General features: G+C 31.2%; 3 protein-coding genes across 4 annotated transcripts; all 3 read right to left on the reverse strand.

Annotated features, from left to right (window-relative positions):
- Nucleotides 1–1593: 1593 nt before the first annotated feature.
- Nucleotides 1594–5882, reverse strand: LOC125814239 (cytochrome c oxidase subunit 6b-1-like). Its single transcript, XM_049493698.1, has 5 exons — nt 5643–5882; nt 4149–4445; nt 3969–4051; nt 3778–3859; nt 1594–1881 (listed from the first exon to the last, which is right to left on the reverse strand). Exons 1-5 carry the CDS (start codon nt 5682–5684, stop codon nt 1828–1830), a joined length of 558 nt encoding a protein of 185 aa, XP_049349655.1. The 5' UTR covers nt 5685–5882; the 3' UTR covers nt 1594–1827.
- Nucleotides 5883–6621: 739 nt separating this feature from the next.
- On the reverse strand, nt 6622–10359 carry LOC125814250 (alcohol dehydrogenase-like 1). The gene is made up of 10 exons (XM_049493713.1): nt 10252–10359; nt 10017–10156; nt 9880–9926; nt 8839–9164; nt 8213–8295; nt 8016–8091; nt 7818–7882; nt 7631–7726; nt 7013–7177; nt 6622–6738 (listed from the first exon to the last, which is right to left on the reverse strand). Exons 1-10 carry the CDS (start codon nt 10301–10303, stop codon nt 6622–6624), a joined length of 1167 nt encoding a protein of 388 aa, XP_049349670.1. The 5' UTR covers nt 10304–10359.
- A 926-nt stretch (nt 10360–11285) lies between these two features.
- On the reverse strand, nt 11286–15411 carry LOC125814249 (alcohol dehydrogenase-like 1). Of its 2 annotated transcripts, XM_049493711.1 has the most exons (10): nt 15355–15411; nt 15125–15264; nt 15000–15046; nt 14331–14656; nt 13961–14043; nt 13048–13123; nt 12873–12937; nt 12669–12764; nt 11869–12030; nt 11286–11425 (listed from the first exon to the last, which is right to left on the reverse strand). In XM_049493711.1, exons 1-10 carry the CDS (start codon nt 15404–15406, stop codon nt 11309–11311), a joined length of 1164 nt encoding a protein of 387 aa, XP_049349668.1. In that variant the 5' UTR covers nt 15407–15411; the 3' UTR covers nt 11286–11308. The 2 variants fall into 2 exon arrangements, with proteins under 2 accessions (XP_049349668.1, XP_049349669.1); XM_049493712.1 differs by lacking the exon at nt 12669–12764.
- Nucleotides 15412–20110: the final 4699 nt, after the last annotated feature.

The raw sequence follows: 20110 nt of genomic DNA on the forward strand, positions 1-20110 counted from the left end.
AATTGAGTTTTGGGGTGAGATAGTTTATGGTTCCTTGATTATTTTCCTTTCCTTTAGTAGCTCTTCTTCAACTAGGTCGGACGCGCAAACCGCTCCTCCTGAGTTAACTATGTTATTTGATGTTATCTGCAAAAAATAGTGCAGAGTAGCTTCGACTCAGAGGTAAGGAATTACCTCTGGAGTGGAACTTAGCAAGATCTTATTCAGGCTGTTATGGGAGACTATGTTTGAGTTGGCTTTTAGAAGATCTCTTGGATTTTATAGATTTAACCCACAATGTCCTCTAGTATGAGCATACTTAGTGGATCTCTATACCACTCTCTTTCTGTTCTATAACGGAGGGTCCACGTTCAACAGATTGAACTCACAGAGCACTTCAGGGCTCCATTCAAGAATACTTGGTGCCCTTTATGAAGATTGATGTAAAATTAAGGATGTGGCAGGGTTTAACTCTAAACGCAAATGACATTGAGCTTGTATTCATAGACCTCAATGCTAATGGTGATTCTCAAGGTTCAACGAATGAATGAAGCTATGATCATATATCTGGAAAGAGATGATGGTCATCTCTCTCCCTCTTCGTCAGTAAATTTGAAAATAATGAGTGGCAACTATCTTTGTGAGAAACTTCTACCTGCACCTTCTTGCTTCAATTGCTGTCCCTGATTCTAATTAGTTTTGAATTCAGAAATGTAATGCCTTCATTAAGTCCTGCCGTTCTGGTATCTTGAGTTCCTTCTGTTTGCACACCAATTTGGTTGTCTATTCTGTGTGTGTTCAGTCTAATTATGACATTTACTTTAACCTGTATCATCACACCGTATCCCCAATTTCATCATGTTTTTCTGCTAGTTACGTGTTCCTCTGGTGATACTATCCTGGTAATTCTTGATCATTTTGTTTACCCACTAAGAATTTTCTGGTTCTTGCTAATTCCGAAATGCTTGAAGACTTGGCGGACTAATGTGTTGCATAAACCAAGATTGCTGCCCATAGAGGCAAAGCTCAGGGGCAATCAGTTATTTGCCGAGGGAATTATCCCAAGTAAAACTTACTCATACTCAGTGTTTATACCAAGTTGATATATGCATGATATGTATTTGCACAAACTTTTAATACTTAACATGACTCATTAACATGCATTCTCACCCAATAATCAATTAACTATTGTAAGTTTACATCGTTTGGTGAGGTACTGTTATCCTCTCTACTCCTACTCAAACGTCAAGGAAAGACACGAGTCTAATCATGTTGAGGGTACTTACGCAATGATTCTCAAGAGTTCTCTAAAATCACGAGGGAGCAGCACTGAGTGCATGTACTAATGGTGATAACTGAAGTAATTGTAAAAAAGCTTAACACTGAATCGAGCATACTTCACGTTCAGAAATGCAGGTTTCATTCGTTGGTTAAACATTGAAACAATAGACTTATTCGTATAACCAGGAAGACAATGACTATAAACCCGATGAGCAAATATTTGGTATGAGCTAGGTGGCTGCAGATGCCCCTTGGAAGGAGCTAAATAGGAGGGAAATAAGCATTTATTTGTGTAATGATCAGTTCACATCATTTATAAAAATGTCAACAGCATTCCACTAGATGATTCATCACTGATAAGCTACACAAATTCGATGCATAAAATTGTATTTAGGAAGAGGATAACTCAAGTGATGATCCAAAATAACTTTGTTGTAACGGCAAACTCATTGAAGGCTTGAGCTAGATCCAATAAGAACGCCAAATTTTATTAGTAACAAAAATGGAGCCCCCATTCATTTGAGAATTCAGATGCAGCAAGGACGAGAACAATTTGGGTACTGCAATTTATAATGGTCCAGGGAAGGTTCCATTCTCTCTCTGCTCATTCCATCTGTCAACCTGCAGTCATATTCAAAAGCAACGAAGAGCACATGAAGCTGACAACATGAAAGTGTTAACGTCATGTAATAAAAAAAGAATCACCACCAGAAAGTTAATGAGTTACGAAGATATCACATGCTAACCATTAAAACAGTCTTAAGGACTGATTTGGTCTCCTGGAAAACACACATACACACAGCTGGTTTTTCTTTTGGCTAGTCCTTACTAGTCCACACTCAAACATTTGATCCTGGCTCTGATTTGATTTGTACTTAAGATCATAGCTGTAAGCTTTTCAAGCACATTTCAGCCATGTCCATCACAATACAATCACTACCCCGGAGGATACACAAATTGCTAACTTCACTTACATGTGACAACTAAAGGTGCTTGTTTACCACAAGATGGTATACAGAAGAGGGGATTATCATTATGTAGTAGATGATTCCTTTGTGAAAAAGTTGTGGAAACAACCAACCAAATACTGCTTCATTGTGTGTCTAGATCGGAACAATCATATACTGTTTCACTACTCTGCTACCCCTGAGCAGTTGAACCATTAAACGAACTAGCAACCAAGACAGATCAAGTTCTACTAGTAATTTCATGACTATCAATTGCTGACAACAATGCCCCAGCAATAATAAACACCAGAAACCACTGCTAACATCATGTAATCCCCACTCTTCACCACTAGCTTCCAGAATGTATATTTGATCGAGACAAAAACGTCTTTTTCAAGTAATATTGTGTGGCTGTGGTTAGGATGTCATTTTGCTGGCATATTACCTGATTGCCTCCTAACATTTTTAACTAGGATGACATATTGGGCCTCTTTGGATGGCCATAGGGATTTCAAATCCACAAGTCCTAGTCTTTTCCTACAGTTTAAACAAAAAGATTGTAAGAGTAAACTCAAATGCCAATGGATGTAGGTTCCCATTTCATGCTATATGAAATAATCTCCAATCATGAACCCAGATATTGGCACAGCTTGGCTCCCTTTGATAACAAAGATAGAAGAGTATCCATCTTCCTCTATACAGAGATAATGTGAGCAGGTCTATAACTGCTTCCTCCTTCCTTTCGACCCCCTCCCAATTTGGATTTTGCCAACAGTCTGTAACAAGTGTCAATCATGCTCTCCTTTATTCCCCAGATTCACTTGTTTTGTTGTCTCTAATTCACGATAGACATCTCTTTTGCTCAATTTTAGCATAAGTCAATTGTCTCTCGTGTTTTTCTTTATTTTGTCAACTCCCTCCCTCGCTACCAACCTAGCATCAATCAACTTTACCATGCCCTCCTATTAACTAGGAGTATTACTTCGCTTTCACATGTTGTAGTGGCTCTGCCGTTAATTTACAGAACTTCAGCTTACACTGATGTCAATCCTTTTCCTAATTTTCTTTTTAATTTTGAAATTTAAATTTGTACTCATGTTAGGTAAGTATATCTGACTGGATCTTGTAACATTATCCATTTGCTACACAAACTATTAAGAAGGCCAAGGATATGACTGTAAACAATTTTATTCAGTTTAAAACTAAACACACTTTCTACTTATACACCATATATCTAATTTTAATACGATGAAGCGAGCATTAAAAAGTAATGTATTTTGCACTAAAAAATCATATGATCCTCTGCATTACAATTCCAATATTACTTGTTCATTAGCCAAACGACCCCAGTGATAATAATTTCTATCAATTTTAAATTCATAGGCTCAAACCCATATTATTCTTGAATCTATCCATCCAATACTAAACATGAATTCCGTCTCATTAGTGGATGTCCACAATGTAATATATCCCACGTTTGCCAAAAGCTTAGTAAAACATGGAAATCAAGATTACTTAGCATACTAGCAAAAGCATATAAATATGGTCTAAAACTTTAAAACAAACATACCCATTCACCAGGGCAAAGGGATCGGTAGTACTTGGCAAACTTGTCACACTCAGGTGCACCTTCACCCTTTGCAGCTGTGCACCTGAAAGACAAACCAGTGATACGTAAGTGAGATTTTCTTATTTGATTAAAATAATACACAGAAAGAAACAGAAAAGAGGAATAGATTGTAAATAGCTGTGAATACTGACCGATGATACTCAACATATCTTGTAAAGCAGTGCCTCGTCTGATTTGTAGTAGGAAAGCGGAAGTCAGCAGGTGCTGTCTCAAGCTGATTGCCAATCATAATATAAACAACAGAAGACAGTCAATGCATATGCTATTGGCTAGTAAGATGGAGTCAAGATTGATGGTTAACTAAATCTAACCTTAATCTCAGGGGTTTCAACAGCAGACTCCTGATCTCCTGAGGTCTCATCTTCAGTACTTTCACTGCTTTCCTCACTGGAAGCCTCCACAGGAGGAGAGGCTTCAGCTGATTCAGTTACAGCTTCACTGCTTTCCTCAGGTGCAGGGGCAATTTTGATGCTCTCAACCACTGGAGTCTCCTCAGTTTTGGAAATAACTTCTTCAGCTGGAGCAGCTGAAGGGGTCTTAACCTCAGTTTCTTCCACCGGTTTTTCAGTCATGGGGGATTTCTCTTCGTGGTCTTTCAGTAAGTATTGCTGCAAATCCATGAATAGGGTAAAATTTGTCATTTGTAGGAAAAAAACTCTATCAAAGGCAAAGAAAAACTCAATGCAAAATAGTAATCCAAAGACTAGTATAATGCCCTGAAATTTTTAGATAAGAAAGTCAACGACGTGATTATAGCATTAAATCCTCATGTCAATATGGAAGAGTTAAAGAAATACAAGCTCCCAACTAGGTGAAAAAAAGATGTTAGAACACATTTCTCTACCTGAGGATCAATGCTAAGAGCTGCTCCAACAAAACAATGACGCGAGGGGCAAGCAATTTCAAAAAGGTGTGCACTTTGTAGGGTGAGCCATTAAGGGAACCATGCGAGAAGGATCACATTTTATGAATCTAAATTAAAAGATGGAAAAGAGAGAAAACATGTGGATAAAGATGGGTCCTTTTGCTTTTTGTTAGTAGGACTCTTCTCTAGTATGCTTCAGTTCTCCTTGTTGTCCTTTTTAAGGTCCAACATCCTGGCAGTAGAGGATACATATTACCAAGCAATGTGTACCTCTTAACCCAACCAGAGCAAGCTAGACGCCCCGCAGCAGGAAGCAGGAGCTGATAAGGTTGTTCATTACTTAGTTTAAGCACAATCCTATGTATTCACTAATGCTTTACTTCAGGATTTGACTTCAATAGTAATTCAATCACTTCTGATCAAAATTATCCTTTGGTGAAGAAATTCAAAGCAAAAGTAAACACAACTTTATTATGGAAATTTAACTTACAATATGCTCAAACAAATTGGTTACACACAGATCTTTAACTCCTTACACCTTTCAAGTTCCATCAACTGCTCGTGTAAATCAAAATCTCATTAACAGATAAGAAACGACTCAAGCAATTCTCAACATAATGAAATTCTTATAAATCAGAACTACTCCTAGTAAAATCACAATACTGGAGAATAACATCTTCCTTATATTTCTCCTATTTTCTTTCTCCAAAACTGACGCCTTTATTCAATAATAAATAAATAAATTCTCATTCACAAAACTAAAGCCAAATTGAAGATCGAGCTCGTGCGATCCTCTTTTTGCCAGATTCAAAACATCATAATGAATACAAATACATCACAAGTATTTCAAAAAACAAATTACGAACAAAGATAATCAATTATAATAAGAAAACGCAAACCAAATCGAAAGATGAAAATTGGAGTAGTAGTTGCTATTTACCTCAGATAAGGATGCAACATTTGAGGTTTCGACTGCGGCCATGGCTGAACTCAGCTGCGACGGCGGCCGATGGGCTAAACTTAGACCAAGACAATAGCTAATGTAGGTTTTCTGGTAGAATGTTCAGTTCGTCAGTATTGAGTCTATGGGAGCGATGGCGAGAGAAAATGGGGAAGCATCTGATCTGCCGTTTGAAAAGGCTCACATCTCGAGGTGAAGCCCATGGGCCTTGAAGTCTCTGTCGTTATTGGGCTGTATGACCCAATGAGTGGGCACAGCAAATCAGCCTAATTTGTCTCGTCTGAAATCTGTTTAGTAGATGACCTTTTCTCTCTCGCGCTAGTAACTTATGAATTTTTTAAAATTTATTTGAAAATTAAAAACAATTATGAAAAAAGTAAATTAATGCAAAAATTGACCAATAGTCTCTTGATATTGTTACTGTAAAACTGAATAATATATGAGCAAATATTATAGAATTTTCTAGTCTAATGTTGTCTAAAAAGGTTATTTTTCAAACACTATATTTACACAACTTTTTAAAATAAAAAAAATACAATTCAAATGGTGACTTAAAAATGAGACATTTTGTTGTAAATCATTCAATCCAACTCTATTTAAAACTAGGTCTATTGTTCCCTCGTTCAAGAAATTAGGAAATTTACCCATTGAACTTTTGACTATCACTTACTCCATGGGACAAACCTTTAATCATATCAACAATTTCATTGAAGCTCAATTCCTATAGAGTTTAATTCTCTATAATGTTGAAAAATAAAAACTTCTAATTAGTCCGAGGATTTGTAACATTTGTTAAGGAATGTATGACTAGTGTATAAGTAATGAATCTTCATAAATCAGAAAATGAGTTTTTGTACAAATATTCAGTAATTGGACAGTAAAATATCCCATGAATACATTATTAATTTTCCCTTGCAGTAAATAAAGAGTTTATATATATAATAGAGGATGACATGTATCATTTGTCCATCCAAATTATACAACGCAGTGATTTCCTTGTTTCAAGTAAGTCAAATGCTTTGTTAATATCCTCAAAGCTTACTTCATGCGTTATGAATCCATCCAAGTTCAATTCCTGCCCAACATACCAAAAAAACAAAAGCATCACATGTCATAGGGCGTATCTAGTATGGAATAAAATATTACCTTATACTAATATTTTTCAATTTTCCATGTTAATTTTATTAGTTAGAATATTTTAGAAAATATCTTTTCTAAGAAAATAAGTTTCTTAAAAATCAAGAAAATAACTTCCATTGTAAAGTATAAAAAACAAGTTCCATAAGTGACATCCAATGTTGATTGTCTACTTCGGGCCTCCCAGCCCAATCATAATTAAGGAAACTTACATTATTCAAATATTGATTAGCAAAGATGGGAATGTCAACTTTAGCTTTGACACCACCAAACATGGATCCTGTGATAGTTTTTCCAGCCGCCACCAGCTCAAGAGGGCTAATGCTTAATGGTGTACCATGCATCTCAATTCCAAGTAATATAGTTTTTCCAGTATCCTACAATATTGTGTACATATTTCATTTAAATGCTTGAAATACGGTATATTCTCACCTGAATACATGATAAAGTGTTCTTACTAAACACTTTTCGCTCAAATTTTGAATTTTTTTTTGTGTGTGTTCTCAAATATCAATTTATATGTAGGTAAGTAAATCACATAAAATATTACGTAATTAAGAAGAGTTTCGACTTTATTAGCCTTATTTATGTCTAAAGATAAATTTCTCTTTATTTGATATTTACACTATCTGTGTCATCTTCTCTTAATTGATGTGTTTGTAGTCTTCAAAAACTATCACTAAGGGTAAAATGAGAAAAAGATCAATGATGACTTTTGTTCAAACTTTTAAAATGATAAATAATTTTAGATAACTATTTTAGAAAACACGAGAGATAATTTGAATCGACAAATAATTTTTGTGAAGCCGAAAGTTTGAAGAAAATTAAACCTTGCGAGAACTAGTAAAAGCATCTTGCATTAAGGAGGTCAATCCAATACACTCAAAGCAATAGTCAGCTCCATCATCAGTCATCTCTTTTATTACCTGTCACAATTAATCAATTAATTATTGAATAATACAAATTAATTCGTAAATCAATTACTTATTGAATATATAAATATATAATTAAACAAACCTGGCTAGTGGATTTCTCACCACAAGTTGTAGGGTTAATAAAATCTGTTACTCCAAACTTCTTCCCTGATCATTATAATACATACATTTGAAATCCCTTTCAATAACAATTAACAATCTCTTCTTTTATTTTCTTATTTTAGTTTTATATGTGGGATATATGAAGTATATATGATTAAGCAAGTAATATAATACGTACCAATTTCAAATTTTTCTGGATTTAAATCAACACCTATAATTTTTGAAGCTCCACGTAACCTTGCTCCTTCCGCAACCTGTTACACATTATAACATGTGGTATTAATTGAGTTAAAGTGTCTGGTTGAAATTTTGTATGTCTCGAGATGTGAAATCGAACAAGTAGAGATGTCTATTAAACTATTCTAATATAGTTACCGCTAGTCCCACAGCTCCAAGACCAAATATTGCCACAGTTGAACCTTCTTCAACTTCTGCAACCTTCCATGCCGCTCCCAGTCCTGCTAATAACAAATTATGAAGGATGATTTTTATTTATGAAATCGCGGTTTTTTCAATTTAAAATTATGACGACATAATACATTTGAAACTCACGTTAGTGAATAGAGGTACTCTATCGTTTCAATTTGTTTATTTTTTGACTTGATACACAGTTTAAGAAAGTAAAGAAGACTTCTGAATCATGTGATCTTACCCTAAAGATGTGTAGAATGTACCAAAATATCCTTTTATCTTATGATTTTAAACATGACATGTAGAAAGTTGATTTCCTAGAATCTTTGGATAAAAACCAATAACATATAGATACAACTGAGAAAAAATAACTCATGGATATGACAAAATGTATGAAAATCTTGGATTCGAGCACTTTAAAAAAAATGTTACTAGTAGTAAGAGTTTTTCCCTTAATGAACCTTATGTTACTTCGATTCTTTAAAAATGTTATTGTATTTGTATAAGATCTTCCAAAGTTACCTACTTTAGAAGGATTTGACACACACGTCAAACAAACATTTTTAAGAAATCTAAACAATAAAACGAACCCGTAGAAACTCCACATGAAAGTAAAGAAGCTTTATCAATGGGAAGATCAGGGCTCATCTTCACTACATGTGTGACATCCACAACAGTATACTCAGAGAAGCTGGATACCCTGAGTGTATGATGCAAATTTTCTCCATTTTTATCTTTGAATCTGCTGCTTCCATCCCTTGGCATCCCACATGGATATTCAACTGAAAATTTAGAACAACCATTCCCTTTTTGGGACTTGCAATCTCTGCATTCTCCACAGTTCCTTTTAAATACTGGCACCACTATGTCCCCTGTTTTCACTTCCTCTACATTTTCCCCTACACTTTCCACCACACTGAACCATAGAAAATAAATAAATTAATCTCATATGCATCAACTATTAGAAAATCGTTAAACAAGGTGCTAAATTAGGTTTTGAGCCTAACTCACACCCCAAAAGCTAGCTCAAAGGGAGGAGGGTTGTCCAAGCCTTATAAGGAGTCCACCCATCTCATTAACTATCATATGAGACTTTTTGTCATTTTTTAACACCCCACCTCACGCCCAATGCTTAGCATCTGGTGCGTGGGCAATTTTAATTTTGGGGCCCCCAACATAGGTGAGATGGGCCTTGCTCTGATACCATGTTAAATTAAATTTTGGGTTTAACTCACACCTCAAAAGCTAACTCAAAGGAATGAAGATTGTTTAAGCCTTACAAGGAGTTCACTCATCTCATTAACTATCAATGTGAGACCTTTTGTCGTTCTTTAACACAAGGCACGTTCCTCTCTTGGGCGGTTTGGTCTAATCAAAGTCAACTGACACTCATCCAATATGGGGTTAATTAGTTTTCATAGGCTATCTTTTCTATTCGCTTTTCTATCGGATTACTTTCAGACCAGCCAAACCTTTAGATTGTTTAAGTAGATTTAGGTTGATTATATCATATATTCTTTACAATAATATAAATATTATACGAAATAAAAAATATCCAAACGAACGACGATGTGATTGATTGACTATAATTGGAAGCTTGGAGTCATTTGTTGATAGAGAAAGTAAATTACCCAGCTGCTTCATGACCAAGAATTCTAGGGAAAGCAGAAGCTGGTCCCTGAGGAAGTTAATTAACAATAAATTATGAAGAACATAGAGATTAATTAGTCTAATTAAAAATAATTTGCTTTTTCCAAAGTGGACTTACAGTTGATAATTTCCAGAAACTAAGATCAGACTGACAGAGGGATGTGCAAAGAATCTTAATCCTAACCTCCCAAGAACTGGGAGGAGCAACCTCAATTTCTTCAATGATCAGAGGTTCCCCTGCTTTTCTGCATACTGCAGCTGTTTAATTAAAGAAACATACAATTAGACAATATAATAATTACAGATTAATTAGGTACCAAATTGGATGTAATTAATGTTGAGAAAGAGAAAACCTTTGCATCTTATGGGTTTTCCTGCTGTTTGTGATGCAAAATTTGAGCCCATGACTTTTTTGTGATTTTCTCTAATTCAACTTCTTCAATAAATAAGACAATTTGGTATTTTAAATCATTTGTTACTTCATTTCTCGAAAGTCATTTAACTAATTTTTAAAGTTCAATCGAATAAGTTCAACACAATATTTTATAATTTAAATTTACATATTCAAAAGTACTATAGGCAACTAAAAGAAATAAGTATGAGGTTTGATCGTGGGAATTTTATATTTTATAAAAGATTTAGAATCTTTGTAGAAAATATAGAAAATTCAACATCTGCGTGTGAGGCGTAGGGGAGGTTCATGTGATTGGCCATAATAAAATAAAGTACACCTAATATGTTAAGTGAATTTCATATTTTAAAAGAAAGAAAAAGTGAAAAGCTTTATAAAATACGAATTAGGAAGTTGTTTGGTATGATTATGAAATAAATGAAGGTATTTAATAAGTTATGATACCTCATTATATATTATATATATTATAGTATAAATAGTGAGATAAATAATTTGAGATTAATTAATATCTTTAATCACGCACATGATAAAATAATCATTCATTTATCTCTGAATTATTATTGTTTATTCCTCATATCAAACTATCCCCAAGTATATTATTGTTGAGAATCGCAATAAATCAGTTGATTGACTATCTGAATTTAATTTTATTAGTGAGAATTCAATTCCACCTATAATCCCCTCTTTCATTTTCCCTCATCTATCCTAATTTATTTATATATTTTTAAAAAAGAAAAGTATACATTGTTGTTGAACTTAGTAAATATACTAGAAAAAGGTAACAACCATCCAAACAAGCATAACTCTCATTCATAGAACTAGAATTAAATTAAAGATACTTTTTTTCCAGATTCAAATCTCTGAAACGAAACGAGATAGATACAAAAGTATTTAACTCCTTTTTAGTAAATTAAATAATAGCAATAAGTAGAACAAACATCAATTTAATAAATATCCCAAAGCACAAACAAGATAGAAAGGTTATTAAAATAACAGGATTATTTTCCCATCCAAATGATACAACGCAGCGTTTTGCCAGCTTCAAGTAAGTCAAATGCTTTGTTAATATCTTCAAAGTTAACTTCATGTGTTATATATCCCTCCAAGTTCAACTCCTGCCCAATATTCCCAAAAACAAAGCATCAACTACTTATAAATTAATTTGGCATAGGAATAATAATACTTTTGGTCCCTCGTTAGTAAATTCTAAATTTTGATCCTTATGATACATGACGACTACAATACCATCATAACATATATAAAACATTGGTAATTAAAATAAATTTATGTGAATATTCACAAACGGCAAACAGATAAAATGCACATTCAATTAATTGAAAAAGGTTAGATATTGTTAATCAATTAAATGTCATGACAAGGATTAATTAAATCAGAGTTTATTAATAATCGAACTACCAAAAGTACAATGAACCTTTTGGAATTATTTATGTGGTAGCTAGGTTCGTTAGACCTTTTTAGTATATAATATTCACAACGATAAACTAAATTTAGAATTATTTGTATTGAAAATGTGTAATAAAATAACAAGAAAACTTACATTATTCAAATATTGATTAGCAAATAAGGGAATGTCAACTTTAGCTTTGACACCACCAAACATGGATCCTGTGATAGTTTTTCCGGCCGCCAATTCATAAGGGTTAATGCTTAACGGTGTGCCGTGCATCTCTATTCCAATAATTACAGTCTTTCCAGTACCCTACCATTATATATCAACATGAATGTTTAGGAGATATATATAATTCGATCTTTCGTCTCAAAATAAGTGTCATCTTAATAAAAATCACATCTATTTATAACAAAGGAATCAATAAATATAATGTGTAGTTTGTTAAATTATACTTGTTTGATATAGTAATATATATCTTTTGTGATGCACACTATTAAAAAAATGAAGATGAAAAAAATATATTTTTGTTTTGAATTCAAAAGGTCATCACACTATTTTTAGGATAGAGAGTATAAAAGTTCATGTTCAAAATTTGTATATTATAACTTTGAAAATTGCACAAATTATAATATAATTACAAATATTTTATTTATATTTGTATAACATTGAAATTTAAAATAAGCTTGATGAAAACAATAAGACTAGTGGGGATTTAATTTATATATCATGAATCAACTTGTTTCAAATTAGGACATTTAGAATCAGAGTTATGATTTAAAGTTTATGAATTTTGAATTTTAATCTTTAATTTACTGAATTATAAATTAATAATCCATAAATATTTAATAGATTTTTAAGACAAAGACAAAGACAAAATTTAATTTAAATCAAAACTATTAAAATCGATCAAACCCTTAAAAAGATTAATTATAAGAAGGGAAGTAAACCTTGCGAGAACTAGTAAAAGCCTCTTGCATTAAGGAGGCCAATCCAATACATTCAAAGCAGTAGTCAGCTCCACCATCACTCATCTCTTTTATTATCTGTTATCACTAAACTTAATTAATAATTTAATAACTCAAATTAATTGGTAATTATTCTTTTTTTCTAGCAGAAATTAAAGAATGAAAAAACAAAAAAGTTAAACAAACCTGGCTAGTCGATTTCTCACCACATGTTGTAGGGTTAATAAAATCTGTTAGTCCAAACTTCTTCCCTAGTCATCATACATTTGAAAATTGAAATTCATTTTTCAATAACAATTACTAATATTTTATTTTTATTTTAGTTTTTTGTAAGAATGATTAAGCAAATAATAATACGTACCAATTTCAAATTTTTCTGGATTTAAATCGACACCTATTATTTTTGCAGCTCCACGTAACTTAGCTCCTTGTACGACCTGTTAAATTGTTTATTACGTACAAGAATAATTTACTAACTTCAAAATGTTATAATAAGGTGATCAAATTACAACTTTCATAGGCTACAACCTACATGTTTCTTTATTTGTTGGATATAACACAAATCCAACAAATAAAGACATTTTATTGGATCTATTAATATATGCGATGAATAGTCAATTAATTAAAGCAAGTTAAATAGCAGACCTGATTTACAAGATTTTATCCTTATGGACCCCAATTTGATTCCTTCTTGACTCAAATCATCTAGATGGGACCTCAAATTTGAAAAGGAGAGGATTCACTTTGTTTTATTGAGTAATCTCATATAATATAAATCATTCCTTATTTGAAAAAAAAAATACAAACATATAATGCGTTAATATCTGTCTTTGAAAGAGAGAGGGGACAGAAAAAAGAGAGGGCCAAAAGTAGTAAAACGTGATTAATCATTTTGTAAAAGAGATCGTCTATACAATGTGATGATCGTTAATTAAAGTATATTAATAACTAAATTGAAAATGACTGAGAGGTGCGTTTGTATTACTACTATGGAAACACAACCTCATGAGTAAGTTAGTATAAAAATTTCAAATTTTACTTACAATATACTTAAAAACAAACCACTACACCAAAAATAACAATTAGCTATTCGTTGCTAATATGTCGTAGTAATTTTTAATCATTAATTACAAACTTACTGTTAAATAATATTAGTATATTGTTTGGCGATAAAAATTAGCTGTAGTTAATTTTTTTCCCTAGTGAAATAAAATTCATGTAGAAAAAGCATAATTATTTGTTGAACTTTATTGTCAACACATAAATGGAATTACCGCTAGTCCCACGGCTCCTAGTCCAAATATTGCTACGGTGGAACCTTCTTCAATATCTGCAACTCTCCATGCAGCTCCCAGTCCTACAAAAATAGAAAAAAATAAGCGCCTGAAAAGTATAGTCTAAACTATTAAAAAATTAAGTGTGATATTTGATTAAAATCACAACTCAACATAAAATATGGATAACTCTTGCTTTAAGATGATGCACGCTTTTTGTTTAACTCATTAATTAAGGGCAACACTTTTATATATATGTTATGATACACAAAAAAGTGATTGACCTTTTCATTGATCAAAAGGCCACACTTTGCAAATATGTAGTATTAAAAAAACATATTTGTTTAGAAGGAAATGGATTGAAACAAACCTGTAGAAACCCCACAAGAAAGTAAAGAAGCTTTATCAATAGGAAAATCAGGATTCATCTTCACCACATGTGTGACATCCACAACAGTATACTCAGTAAAGCTGGAAACACATAATGTATGGTACAATTTTTCTCCATTTTTGTCCTTGAACCTGCTGCTTCCATCTCTTGGCATTCCACAGTAAAAATCCTCAGGGAATTTTGAACAAATATTTCCCTTTGGACACTTGCAATCTCTACATTCTCCACAGTTTCTTTGAAATACTGGTATTACGATGTCCCCTTCTTTCACTTCCTCCACATTTTCTCCTACACTCTCCACCACACTAAACAAAAAAGAAGAAGAAGAAATTTAACTCATATGGGTGAATTTATACCATTAGACAGTCTGTCTAGCGGTGTTTTTCACTAATAATAAAATAAAAATCCTGCATACGAATAAGTACAAGCAACGAGGGCTAAACTTTAGCTTACCTTACCATTTCTAATGAGGTTATGAACTGAAAATCATAAGGGTACGAGATGTTCAGAGTATGAATATAATGGAGACGAGAGGAATTAAGCATTTTACTCAACAATATGCATAATCATATTTCTAATTTAATTAAAAAAGAAACTATATATAGAAGCAAAATTAGCAATTTTTGATAAAGAAATTAAGCTAATTACCCAGCTGCTTCATGACCAAGAATTCTGGGGAAAGCTGAAACTGGTCCCTGGGGAAATTAATTACAATTTAGCAGTAAATTATGAAGAACATAGAGATTAATTTAAAGTATTATTGATAAACTTACAGCTGATAATTTCCAAAAAGTAACATCACTATGGCATAGGGAAGTACAAAGAATCTTAATCCGAACCTCCCAAGAAGTAGGAGGAGCAACCTCAATTTCTTCAATAATCAGAGGTTCCCCTGCTTTTCTGCACACTGCAGCTGTTTATTTCAAGAACAGACCATTAACATGATATTCAAGCGTGATTCGTATGTAATTAATACGAAGAAAAAAAACAAGAAAGAGAAAACCTTGGCATCTAATGGGTTTTCCTGCTGTCGCTGATGCAGAATTCGACCCCATAATTGTGAGTAATGTTCTTGTTCTCATCAAACTTCTTTATTATATATTACTTAAATAATTTTTCTGTTGCCACTACTTTTTATCAAAAAGTCAAAAACAGAGAGTAACATTTCTGAATATGGTGAAAGTTATTAGTTTCGTTTTAAAATTATTGATAATATTAAAAAAAGGAAATTTTAGCAAATAATTACTATAATAAATTTACTTATGCTCCATAACTATAGTTTGTATATTTATAGACTATAATTATAGTTTAAGCTACCTTATTTGTATAATTTGTGGGTTTGTATAATTCACAGATTTGTATAATTCACGAGTATATTTGTATAATTCAGTTATTTTTATATAAACTAGAAATAACGAATTTATACAATTATAAACACCTGAAGTGTAAACAGTTATACAAATTATATTATACAAAAATTACATTATAGAAAAGTTATACAAATTTCGAATTATACAAAACTAAAAAGCTGAGACGCGTAATTATAGCTAAAAGTAGGTCGCAAATTGTAATTAAGGCAAACTATAGCTATGTTAAGCAATTAACTAGTATATGTTTGATTATATACGTAATTTTCCCTATTAAAATTACTTGACTAACTAAACTCAGATACACTCTAAAGTTCGATCCATCATATGACGTAGTAAGTGATCTCAAATTCTTATAGTAGCAAGAAACTTTCAATAAAAAATTGAGATTTTTAATAAGATTTTCAATAATTCGAAAATGAAACTAATAATTTGCGTCAAATCCAAAGTGTTTTCAAAATTTCTCTCAAAGTCAATGTCCTTGTAGATATATTTCCTTCATCTCAAATGATGTAACGTGATTTTTAAAAATAATTCTTTGAAACTATTTATCATTTCAAAAATTCATGACAAAATTAATTACTTATTATTTTTATATTCTAACCTTAATTGTAAAATGATACATCTTCAAAAATGAATAAACAACTCAATTTGAAAGAGATGGCACATATGTGAAGTACATATTAAATTATTATAGATTATATCTTAGAATATAAATAAGATTAAAATAGTAAAAAGAAAGCAACGTTCTTGGAAGTTAGAGTGCTTCACTCTTTTGTTATTAGTGGGTTCCTTCACAAAGCCATTTTTAAGTAAATAAAGGATCTTTTTTAAATTATTGTGTTTTGAATTCCTTTTACTTATCCTGAATTGGATATTGTCTTTTTTTTCTTAAAAAAAAAAAGGGTTTCTTAAAAAAAAAAAAGGGGTAGAGGAAGAGAAAATGAAAAGGGAGAAAATCTAATTTTTCACTAATGAAGTAAAAGTTTAAATACTTAATAAAGTGATCTATTAAATTTTTTCAAAATTTTGTATCTATTCGTAAAAGATATTTTCAAAAAGACTTTTCCGTAAATAGTGTGAATAGATATATTATTTTTATCTTCAACCTTTAAAATAATGATCGAAATTATAATCTCAATTACATGATTAACTTTAATAAAATAGTATCAATCATGTGAGACACGTTTCCTCATAAATCAAGTAACTAAGAATTTCTAATCTCGATAATGAAAGTATTTAGAGTCATTTTTAAACAAGACAAAAACACATGAATATATTCACAACTTGTTGTTGTGTTTTTGTTTTTAATGATTGACTCTATTTCCGCTAACTTTTTATTTGTACTGCTTTAGATTATTTTTCAGCTGACTGTCTATTTAAAATAATTTTCTATTCCAAGATAATGATAAAATTTACCTATATTTTAACCTCCTCAAACTACATTTGGAGAAATTATACTATTTGCTGCTTTTTCTTCCTTATGCATTGTTTTAGAAAAAAATTCGAATTTCATTTTCAACCATGCATTCATAGGTGGAGTAATATTGTTTGTGTTAATTTTTTAATATATTTTTAAAAAATAATAATTAAACAGACACATCTATTTAAAAACTTTTTTCTGAAAAGTCAATTTTCAAGTTCTTAAATATATATATATATAAAAGAATTCTCATGAAGCAACGTAAGTTAATTTGATGATTAATATGAATATTTTACCATAATATTTATATTATTGATGGGTAATTTAGGTAAAATTGATTTGTAGGATAAGTAATTAATGTTGAAGATAAATAGGGGAAACAATTAATTATTTTTTCTTGATGTATTAAAAGTGAAAAGTTCATTTTTAAAATACTGGACAAGTAAAATTGAACAAAAAAAATAAAATCTGATTAACAAATATTTATTTACAAAAATATCCTACACAATTATGATGGAAAAGATGTTAAAAGAATTTCAAGGTGTAATTGGGTCTTTAACCATACTAATGCATGCATTAAGTCCATTTACATTACTATTACCTAAAAATCCATGATAATAGTAATACACACTAGAACATTGGTTATACATAACATAAAGTACCAGATAATATATTACTATACACAGAGCTAGTATATTCATTATTTTTGCTAATACACTCTACCAAACGACCCATTTACAAAATAAGGGACCAAAGATATGAACCAGAGTCCAGACATCTACACCAATGGAAGGAGGCTAAGGTCACTTACATTGTTGGGCTAATTTTGGGTATGGGCTCCATAGAAGCATCTCAAGCCCACTCTAAGTCTCAATATAAAACTTTATCACATATTTGTCAAGCTTATCAACATAATTAATGTCTTCATCAGTACACTAAATATTAACCCAACAATTGAATTTGCAATGTTGAGATCAAGAAAATTCAAACTTATAAATGGAATTAGAACACTTCAATTAGAAATTTCAAACTTATAAATGAAATTGAAGTGTTAATCATTCATAAAATTTTATGAAAAGATCATTAAAACAATTTCACTCCTTGAATAGTAATAGTAACATATATTGGTTTATTGAAGTCTAATAAGCTTTTTCAAGAGTTTATAGAAGTATATTTGTCATCTTCTTTAGTGAGTGTCCATTTAATCAACACTTTGCCTCCCGCGTCTATGATGCACTTTACTTGATCCAGATCTCGAGTCTTCCTCTCTCGAGACTTGACAAACATGTACAACTTCTTTCTATGCATTTATCCCCTAGTTCACGTACAAATATTCAAGACATAGATAATTTTAAACCTTTTAACTATTCTAAAATAAAGACAAATATATTTATGAAGAAATTTTAAATAAAATACACTAAAAATATGTGATAAATGAACAAATAAATATTGCATTCTTCTTATAAAAATGAAAATGTTATCTTAAGCACTTTCATATTGGTTATTTTCTTTGTTTGTTTTTTTCTTTATAATTTTCATTTCTCAATTGGTGGGGAGTGGGGTGAATATGAATTATATATGCAAAAGGAAAATAAGCTTATAAAGTTGCTTGCCACATCCTTGAGGAAACATTGGTTAATTCTTTATTGAAATTGACAGTTAAATACCAATTATTGGGGTCTAAAGACTCAATAACTTATACACAACAAGTGGGGGGGAAAAGAACAAAAAGATACGTAAGTTTCTAAATGGAACTTTTTTTTATTTTTATACCTCAACGCTAAAAGAGTTGTGAATATTTTTTTTACCATCTTAAAAGAATCAGGTAAGAATCAATCTTCTGGTCCATTGACAATGACTTAGCAACCCGTTTGATGTTTTTTTCTCCATTATTTGGGTGTCCGATATCTGCATTGAAGTTTAATTAATTTGTATTCGCATTGTGTAGGTCCCATTTGGATGAAAATGCTCCCTATCAAAGATTTTTCGATATTCGAGGCTCGAGTTCCAAACCTCTGATGAAGATAACAACAATCTCATCCACTACATCACATTTCTCAATGATCCATTATATCTTGATTTATAGTTCCTTGAAATTAAAATTTTATCATTGTATCATTTATGGAAATGTTATTTTTTTGGATCATCACGTAGATATCGTCCTTATATTTAAATAGTAGTGTAAATTAGGAGTTGTTCAAACAAAATCAATCAATAATACCAAAGTACCAAACTAACAAAGCAGTGTTAAACCGGAAAAGAGACGACTTATGAATTGATTTGATTCGATTTGGAGTTGAAAGAAAAAAATACAATCATAATTGATTTGGTTTGATTTTAACTGAAAACGTCCAACAAAAATTAAATTAATAACAAACATTAAATATACCATTTTAAAAAAAAAAGTATATATATTGCAATTAGTGAGTATTTCTTAAAAACTTTTTCATAATTGTGATCTAATGTCTTCTTATAAGATTTTTAATTTGTTATAAAAAATTGTGGATCATGATCTAATATTCATAAATTGGAAGAGAAATAAAATGAGAATCATATTTACCACTCCCTCCGTCCCATTTTATATGTCATCCCTTTTTATAAATAATTGGTCCATAATACTTGTCATTTCATAAAATCAATGCATGAATTAGCATATTGTTCCTTTTTTTACCCTTGTGAGTTATTAGCATTGAAAACATACATTTGACCAACTTAGAAAAGTTAAGTAAATTATTCATGTTCATTGGTTAAATTAATTAATCAAAATAAATTAATTTATATTTATTGATTGAAAACTTGAGTTCCAAAATAAATAACTAAGGGTAGAAGGGTAAAATTACATCATTTCTTAATGCAAACAAAGTAAAAAAGTGACATATAAAATGGGACGGAGGGAGTATATAGTTATCCCAAAAACGAAAAACCGACAAAATTTCACTTCATCATTATAGATTTTAAAAGAAATATCG

The sequence above is a fragment of the Solanum verrucosum genome, unplaced genomic scaffold, assembly GCF_900185275.1.
Source record: "Solanum verrucosum unplaced genomic scaffold, falcon-dt-bn FXZP01000230.1, whole genome shotgun sequence".
Taxonomy (NCBI): Eukaryota; Viridiplantae; Streptophyta; class Magnoliopsida; order Solanales; family Solanaceae; genus Solanum; species Solanum verrucosum.

Bases quoted from the DNA above. Each gene is read 5' to 3' on its own strand.
- LOC125814249 (XM_049493711.1), bottom strand. From the start codon at position 15,406: ATGGGGTCGAATTCTGCATCAGCGACAGCAGGAAAACCCATTAGATGC. The intron at 12,765-12,872 runs GTTTGTTTAACT...TAGTGATAACAG, and splicing joins GTGAGAAATCGACTAGCCAG to ATAATAAAAGAGATGAGTGA. The intron at 11,426-11,868 runs GTAAGTTTTCTT...AATATTGGGCAG, and splicing joins CTAATCAATATTTGAATAAT to GAGTTGAACTTGGAGGGATA.
- LOC125814239 (XM_049493698.1), bottom strand. From the start codon at position 5,684: ATGGCCGCAGTCGAAACCTCAAATGTTGCATCCTTATCTGAG. The intron at 4,446-5,642 runs GTAAATAGCAAC...ATGGATTTGCAG, and splicing joins ATGTTGCATCCTTATCTGAG to CAATACTTACTGAAAGACCA. The intron at 4,052-4,148 runs GTTAGATTTAGT...ATTGGCAATCAG, and splicing joins TTGAAACCCCTGAGATTAAG to CTTGAGACAGCACCTGCTGA.
- LOC125814250 (XM_049493713.1), bottom strand. From the start codon at position 10,303: ATGGGCTCAAATTTTGCATCACAAACAGCAGGAAAACCCATAAGATGC. The intron at 9,927-10,016 runs GTAAGTCCACTT...TAACTTCCTCAG, and splicing joins GTTTCTGGAAATTATCAACT to GGACCAGCTTCTGCTTTCCC. The intron at 6,739-7,012 runs GTAAGTTTCCTT...TATGTTGGGCAG, and splicing joins CTAATCAATATTTGAATAAT to GAATTGAACTTGGATGGATT.